The 8,855-nt window shown below is 34.7% G+C and overlaps 1 protein-coding gene and 1 long non-coding RNA gene across 2 annotated transcripts; one reads left to right on the top strand and one right to left on the bottom strand.

Moving 5' to 3' along the window:
* Positions 1-320: 320 nt before the first annotated feature.
* On the top strand, positions 321-1,054 carry LOC131614882 (uncharacterized). The gene is made up of 2 exons (XM_058886419.1): positions 321-369; positions 456-1,054. The coding sequence occupies exons 1-2, from the start codon at positions 321-323 to the stop codon at positions 1,052-1,054; spliced, it is 648 nt and encodes a 215-aa protein (XP_058742402.1).
* A 3,754-nt stretch (positions 1,055-4,808) lies between these two features.
* LOC131612620 (uncharacterized) lies at positions 4,809-6,131 on the bottom strand. Its single transcript, XR_009287442.1, has 6 exons — positions 5,876-6,131; positions 5,581-5,772; positions 5,380-5,494; positions 5,207-5,288; positions 5,022-5,117; positions 4,809-4,936 (listed from the first exon to the last, which is right to left on the bottom strand). It is a non-coding gene; the product is annotated as an uncharacterized LOC131612620 (long non-coding RNA).
* Between the last annotated feature and the right edge of the window lie 2,724 nt (positions 6,132-8,855).

Below are 8,855 nucleotides of genomic sequence, written 5' to 3'. Positions count from 1 at the left end.
ATAGAATGAACATAAAGAGCTCTCATATACATGCATTAGTTTTCAGAAATTCATCCATATACACGCATTTTATTTTATTTTTTTGGTAATATTCATATACATGCTTTCGTTTTCGAATCTAAGAACCGATTTTAGGAAATCCTATTAATTAAAAAACAGTTTCCTATTTAGTACCAAAAAGTAATTATGAAATAAACAAAACTAATAAGAACATGTTCCTATAAATACTGGGGCAGTACAAATCTCGTGGAAGCAACAAGAACTTCTTCTGTCTTTGTGTCAAGCTCATCTCATCATCGTCTTCTATCTTGCTTATTGAAATGGCTAGCTGGAGAAAGTACCAACACCGGAGATACTCATCTTATAACGGTAAACTGTCTTTTTTGTTTTCTCTTTCTCTCTTTCGTTTGGTTTTGTTCTTTCTTTTGATTCTGTTTACTTCTTTTGGTTCACAGATAACAGGTTTTCAAGCGTGCCGTTATGGGATAAGAGGTATACGGAATCACATGCCAAAGTGATGAAGTGGGACGACTATGCTGTCAAACAGGCTGTTTACGACGCTAAATTCAGGTATTGCGCTGAGATCAACGGCTATCGCTGGGACATTCCGTTGCCTGATCCGGACATGTACATCGACGATGTAGATTGGGATGCAAGTGTTGATCCTGAACTCTGTATGGATTTGGAGAGAGAAGAAGAGGCCAGAAGAAAGATGATAGAAAAGTGCGTGATTCTGGAAAGTTCACTCTTATTAAATCAGTCATTATCAGCTCTTGGTCTAAAACCTACCGGATGGGAGGTTGACGACGAACAAGTAACAAAGCCTCCGGAACCAAGTTATGGTGCTGATGAAATTAATGAAGCAAACTCTTGGGAAGAGAATGATTCTCAGAGGTTGATTCCAGAGGTGCATTATAACAGAAGGAGAAAGAATAACATGGCATGGTCTAAGAACCATGCATATCAGCATGGTAATAATGATTATAAGATGAATCGAGGAAAAAGAAATGGAGGAAGAGGAAGAGGAAGGGGAAGGAGGGGAAACAATACTTAGACTGCAGATTTCTGGTAAGGGTTTTGTTATTTCTTTTGCTTTCTGTCCTGGTCGCTTGTTTTGTCTGGATTGCAGATTTTGCGAGCTTTTGATACTAATTCTCTTGTTTCTTTCATTTTTTTTATATTCTATTAATATTAATATATGGGGTTCTACTTTGCTGTTAAAAACAAAAATTATAAAAATGTTTTTTTATAGAATTATGACGGTTTAAAAGAGAACCTAAAATATTAAAATACTGATCTCTTATTTGAATGAGTGCACTGACTGACATATAAATATATTGGATTGAAATGATTTTCATTTACAAATTAAAATCAATGATTAAATTCCTTTTAACTAATAAATATTGAATGTAGTTAAACCAATCATTTGTGTGATTATAATGATTTAAAGTTTACCTTCATTCACAATATAATAATATTAATTACATTGTTGATTCGTACAAACTAAATATTTATTAAAAAAAAAGTTTATGTACAAAAAATGCAGAAGTGATTCTATAGAAATGTTTTTATTTGTGCTAAATATGTAGTTGATTAGAAAAGATATATCAACTAAATAGATATATATTAGAAAGAAACCTGTAATTTAAGCCTCCTAGCTCGTAGGTAGGCATATAAGAGCGTTTTTAAAAGCGCCGTCATTGCTAAACGCAATATTTTAAAGTGCAACCTGTAATTTAAGCCTCCTAGTTCGATCTGTAATTTATATTTATTTTCAACCTGTAATATTTTCGACCTGTAATATATTTTCAACTTGTAATATTTTCAACCTATATTTATTTTCGACCTGTAATATATTTTCAACATGTAATATTTTCAACCATAGGTAGGACATTATATACCATTATATACCAATATAATACTATTTTAATCCAACATAAATTATATACACCATTATAGTTCAATTCACATGTTTACAACAGATACATATAACCAAATCATCTCTAACAATAACTAAATCAGAATATAAGCCCGAAATTCTCAAAATCCGACGAGCGCACGGTCCTGGTCCTACAAAGTATGAACATAACAACACGGTCAATTAAACTAACTTTGCTCAAACACAACTAAAGGCTCCAACACAAAGTCATTATCAAAATTCGTCACACAATAATGAGCAAGCAACACAAAACGACCCAATCCCCTCATATAAAATTCTGCACTAATAGTATTTGCTCAATATGAAAACAACACTAAAATTCTATACCACAACAAAGTTTCAAAACAGACCCCACAACAACATCTATACTTCAAATTTTCCAAGAAAACAAATTGTCCTTCAGAAACATAAACAATATTATTAGCAACAATTTCATGTGATTTGCAACTCAATCCACCAATGTAACGTGTCATCAATCCAGTGTCAAATCAAACTATCAGCACCACTTATTTAAGAATCAAACTCAACAACAACAAAAACAAAGTTCAGCGCTCTTATTCAGCAAACAACAAACTTGATTCATATAACAACGTCATCATCGTCAATTAATATTAAGCAAAATGAACCAACATCCACCAAAGAAACTCAAACACAAAGTCATCATCAAAATCCGTCACACAGTAATGTATTCATAAAACTTTTCACACAATAATGTATTCATACCTATATGAATAGTCGCTGAATATAAAATTGATACAATTCCTCTTTGATATCTTCCAACTTAAGTCTCGTGTAAGAAGCTGCATAGAAGTCATCAAAGTACTACATAACAAAAATATAATATGCATGATTTAGTTAAATGTAATAAATTATAAGAAATTATCCTAAGTTATAAATCCATACCGTGATTGGAATCTCTAATTGATTCGTTTGAAGAATTTCTTTCAAAAACCTCAAAACGAAGTATCCGCAATCTGTACTGTTTCGCTGTTGCGGACACTAAATAGAAAAACAAATAAGATTTTATAGATGTCTTGTTTTATCAAGTAGCATAACTATTATAAGCAAAATTGTGAAAATTAATGTGCCTGCACTTTGATGCAAGTAATGTTGTTTGATTTAGTCCGGGATACCTGTGCATCTCTTTGACTTCGGAACACTTGTAATGATCTAAAAAAAATATAAAAGCATATATTTAGATCAATCTCACAAATAATTAAATAGATAAATATACACGAATATTTAGAACGATCTCACTTACCTATCAATCGTTGACTTCATAGCCGGATAATTGGTCCATTCACCATCTACCGAATTCAGAAAATATACCACTTCTTTTATAGGGTTGATAGCAAGCAACAACTAGTGTGCTCTATAAATTAAAACAAAAGTTTATATGAAATTTTTTCTAATCATAAGAAACAAGATTAGATGAACCAAGAATGAAAAACTAACTCTACTGGTCGGGTATTATACGCCCAAAGATACAGGCTTTCTGTATTCCCGGTGGTCATGAATCTATCGACTAAGCGCTGTCTAACTGAATCCGGTTCCGTAGCAATTGGTTGTCCGCTGCAATGGGAGGAAGACACGAAATGGAATCTGTTTGACAATTCAGTCCCGCGCAACACTTTGTCTTACAACAACCTTAAATAAAAACATAATAAACATTAGACTATTTTCATTGAAATGTGTAAATAAATTGTTCAACTAATTAAATAATATATTCATCAGATTACCGGATGTATGAGTGAATATTACCGACGCCTAATTGGTCATGCGTAAAAATCTCTTTCATGTCATCTAGTGCAACATTTTCGAGGAATTCAATACCAAAGACAACTTCATCCATATTAATTTCACGGAAAGTACCTGTCGTCAAATATGACATATCAACAAGTGTTCCGAGTGTCTTCCGGTATCGAGGCACAAAAGCACCTCTTTTTGCCACGGCCTTCGGCGGACCCTTTTCCTTGGGTGGTACGCTACGAACTTCACTATAATATTTTTGGTCTACGGCCACGCTAAAATTTTCCACAGCTCAGAAACTATGGCCACATACATGATTTGGCCAGGGTTTTCTTGACGTTAAAGTTTAATTTTCTTGTATAATTAGATTTTAATTTTTGTAATCATTGTCTACACAAATGAGTATTGTTGTTGGAATTTTAGATTGACCTAAAATGACATTTTTTTCCAAAATTTTTACATTGACACAAATGATTTTCCAACAACTTTTTTAAAACAATGTTAGGGGATGTTTAACACTCTACAACCTTTTTTTCCAAAATTTCAAACTTCCTTCCCTCCTTTACGAGATGGAAAAACACACTACAACACGTTGGGGCTTTAAAAGCGCTGTGAAAGCCAGCGCTGGCGTAGGTAACAAAAGCGCTTCAGAAAGCGCTCTGGTAGGCCCCCCCTATAAGAGCGCTTTTCTGGAAAAAGCTCTCTGGTAGGCCCCCCTATAAGAGCGCTTTCCTGGAAAAAGCGCTCTGGTAGCCCCCCCTATAAGAGCGCTTTTCCAAAAGCGCTTTCGTATGTTGCGTTTTATTTTTTATTTTTTATGCTTTTTTATTAATCTTTGGCAGCGCTTTTACTAAGAAGCGCTTTTGTAGGTGGACCTTTAAGAGCGCTTTTTAAAAGCGCTGTCGTTGCTAAATGAGGTATTTTAATGTGCAGCCTGTAATTTAATCCTCCCAGTCGACCTGTAATATTTTCGACCTGTAATATGTTTTTAACCTGTAATATTTTCGACCTGTAATATATTTTCGACGATATAATTTCAGCCATCAGTAAGACAATATATATACCAATATAATACCATTATAATATCCAAAATTATATATATACATCATTACAACATCAATAATATTATAGTTCAAATCGACACAAATCCTACATGAAAAATTGCTTAGTATAATATTGACACAAATCCTCTTTGATTTCTTCCAACTTAAGTCTCGGGTACCCAGCAACACGGAATTCGTCAAGGTACTACAAAACAAAAACATAATATGAATGATATATTTAGTTAAATGTAATAAATTATATGAAATTATCTTAAGTTATAAATTCATACCATGAGCGGAATCTCTAATTGATTCGCCTGAAGGATTTCTTTCATAAACCTCAAAACAAAGTATCCGCAATCTGAACTGTTTCGCTGTTGCGGACACTACATAGAAAAACAAATAAGATTTTATAGTTGTCTTGTTTTATCAAGTAGCATAAATATTATAAGCAAAATTGTGAAAAATAATGTACCTGCACTTTGATCCAAGTAATGTTGTTTGATTTAGTCCGGGATACCTGTGCGTCTCGTTGACTTCGGAACACTTGTATTGATCTAATTAACAAATATATAAAAGCATATGTTTAGATCAATCCCACAAATAAGTAAATATATAAATATACACGAATATTTAGAACGATCCCACTTACAAATCAACGATTTCCTTCATAGCCGGATAATTGGTCCAGTCACCATTTACCGAATTCAGATAATACACGACTTCTCTTATAGGGTTGATAGCAAGCAACAACCAGTGTGCTCTATAAATTAAAAAAATAGGTTATATAAAAATTTTGCTATACACAAAAGAAACAGAGATTAGATGAACCAAGAATGAGAAACTAACCCTACTGGTCGGGTATTATACGCCCAAAGATGCAGACTTTCTGAATTGCCGGTGGACATGAATCTATCGACTAAGAGCTGTCTAACTGATTCCGGTTCCGAAGCAATTGCCATTCCGCTGCAATGGGCGGAAGACACGAAACGGAATCTGTTAGACAATGCAGTCCCGCGCAACACTCTGTCATACAACAACCTTAAATAAAAACATAATAAACATTAGATTATTTTTATTGAAATGTGTAAATAAATTATATTGTGGGACTAATTAAATAATATATCAGATGAGTGAATATTACCGGATGTATGAGTGCATATTACCGACGCCTAGTTGTTCATGCGTAAAAATCTCTTCCAAGTCATCAATTGCAATATGTGACTTGAATTCAATACCGAAGACACTTTCATCCATATTGATTTCACGTAAAGCACCATCCTTCAAATCGGACATATCAACCATTGTTGCGAGCGTCGTCCGGTATCGAGGCACAAAAGCACCGCCTTTTTTTGCCGCTTGCTTCGGAGGACCAGTGGGTGGTACGCTACGAACTTGCTGCGTCACTTGTTGTGACTCCCGAGCGGATGCCTAAAAATCATATAAGTTAGGTAAAATAAAAAATCATGCAGATTTAGATTCAGATTATATATTAACACTTTAAATGTACCTCTTTTAGTGATGCAACAGACTCCTCCTCCTGTAAAATCCCTTTACCCTTAATTGCGGGTTTTATAGGAGCAGTCTAAAATTAAAATGTAAAAAATAATTAATTAACGGTTTAGAATTGACATTCGAAAACTAAATGATTCATAATCGTTTTCAATATACCTCTTTACTAATGGTAATGAGCTCCGAGGGCCATGCAACAAATGATCCTATTGCATCTCGCAACAATGTCGTCTCTGAGACCATGTCAGGTACCGGTAGCATCGCATCATGATGTAATACAACATCCACCGATACTTTCAGGTGTCCATCCAGGAGCGGTCTATGGTGAAGTAAATCTCGCAAAGTGTTGTGCACTTTTCCCTTGCCAACTAGTCGATAATTCGGTGACGATAAGTATAGTTGGCAAGATGAAATGCCCTAAACCAATAGTAAATATAAAGTCATTATCATTAATAAAATAGAACAATTTGTAAGGAAAAAAATTTATAATTACCTCGGGAAATTTCCTTTGACAGTTGATACTAGCCTTATCACTAGTTTCTTTCACCGATGAAGTGTTGCACTTTTCTCTCATATACATATCTTTATCTCTTTGCAATTCAGAGACTTGTGCTTGCAATTAATTCCTGCAACTTTTGCAACACTTCTTCATTGGTAAGATTTGATCTTCTCCTAGGACTCTTGTAAAAAGAGGTTGGAGTCACACCATGACCCTTACCCCTCACCCGACCGGGATACTCAGGAGCATCTAGTGCTCTACTAAGTACGCTCCCCTCACCGGTGGATACCGATTGCGACAAGGTCTCCTGTAATTCATTTACATTTCAATAATTATTAGTGGAGATAAAAAATCATTTATATATTAAAAAACATTTAATTTAATTAAAGACACAGTATTATACTTACACATTCAGTATAAACTCTCTGAACATCGGGATCGACATCTTGATTCTTGCCCACACGAGCTTCCTTCCACAACACATGTACAAGAAGTGAAGTTTCCTCACTTTTAGTCTCCTCTAACTATGCATTGACACAAATGATAAAATCGTCAAATAAAACATGCACATTTAGACAATTAATTAAAACGCATTTCTATTTACTTACAATTTTATCCTCTAAGCGTGCATATCCCAAACGCCCTTTTTTGTATGGATACGCGGGTTTGGATGTTCTCGCACTATTCGTGGCACTCCTTTTCCGAAAATCTTCATCTCTTTGCTTTACAAACTCAGCCCAATCTTTTTCATCAATGAAGATCTCATACTTTTTTGGCCGTCCCGGTGCCTCTTCAAGAAAGTTTCCATCTTTATCCTTAAGATGGTGTTTGTCAAAAAAGCTTTCCACCCTCTATATATTTTGCCGGCCAAACTAAGTATGTAGCGTTTACGATCATCTGGTATCTCAAAAGTCCTCTGCAAAAAAACATACGCATAGTGTGTTAGTATAAGTAATTTAAACAATTTATCGTCAAGATAATAACAACAATTAACCATATATGATATATACCTGAAGCTCGTCCCAAATCGCTTTTTTTTTCCGCATCCAACTCTTCGCTTTTCAGATTCCATTTAGCTACGGAGACCGGAATATGCATACGAACAAATGTACCAATATAGCTTGTCAACTTTGCAGAATTAGGACCAATTGCTTGGTTTTCAGAATTCCAATCCAAATGGTATACTAATCCTTGGTCTCTATGTCGAATGATTCCCTTCATAATGGTGATGCCTCGTGCAACTTCTTTTGCTTCAGTATCAGGTGGAGCATTTGTATCTTGAGCATCTCTTTCTTGTGAATTTTCAGGTGGAGCATCTCTATCCGGAGCCATTGAACTTGTATCAAACAAACTAAAGCACATTAGTACACTATTAATAAGCTAACAATCTATACAAGTCAAATGGAAGTCAAACCATGCATGTACAAGTAAATCGGAAACGAAATCGGTACAAATCAAAATAAGCGTCAAAAAAGAAAGTTGTCAGAATTGAACGAAATTTACATGGCTATGGTAAAACGTCCCCACGGACTCAAAAATAAAGTCGGTTTTCTGAAATTCAGACCCTAAGCCCGACTTTTGATTACGGGCAGAAGCAAAACCGATAAAAAAACAGTCCCGAAATGTAAAGATAAGTGCATGAGCAGCTCCGGAATCGTCAAAATAGTATAGTTACATGTAAAGAAGTCAACAAACGGATACATGGTTCAAAAGTTATGTACAAAACAAGAATATGCACCAAAATTGAATAAGTACTATACTATTGAATAAAACAATCGGTACAAATTGAATAAAGCAAATTAGTCGGAATATGTATACTATTACCTTTATCACTAACGTCTCTTTCTTTTCTTGGTAGGATTGTGTTCTATGCGTCTCTTAACAACGCGGACGGTTGGATTGATCCAAATACCCTCATTATGATCATTTCTAGTACAAGATTCGTTCTCAAGTTGAAACTTTCCTTCCTATACCCATCGTAAACCTCCACACCGTTCTCCCACAAAAACTTTAAATCTTCGATTAAGGGTGCCAAGTATACGTCTATGTCATTCCCTGGTTGTTTAGGCCCAGAAATTAGCATAGATAACATCATGTACTTACGCTTCATACA

This window comes from Vicia villosa, linkage group LG6, assembly GCF_029867415.1.
Source record: "Vicia villosa cultivar HV-30 ecotype Madison, WI linkage group LG6, Vvil1.0, whole genome shotgun sequence".
Taxonomy (NCBI): domain Eukaryota; kingdom Viridiplantae; phylum Streptophyta; class Magnoliopsida; order Fabales; family Fabaceae; genus Vicia; species Vicia villosa.
Note: the sequence above shows the minus strand (reverse complement) of the source record. Positions and strands in the feature narration are given on the sequence as shown.

Coding starts and splice junctions, on each gene's coding strand:
- LOC131614882 (XM_058886419.1), top strand. CDS start 321: ATGGCTAGCTGGAGAAAGTACCAACACCGGAGATACTCATCTTATAAC. Junction 370..455: donor GAGATACTCATCTTATAACG/GTAAACTGTCTT, acceptor TTTGGTTCACAG/ATAACAGGTTTTCAAGCGTG.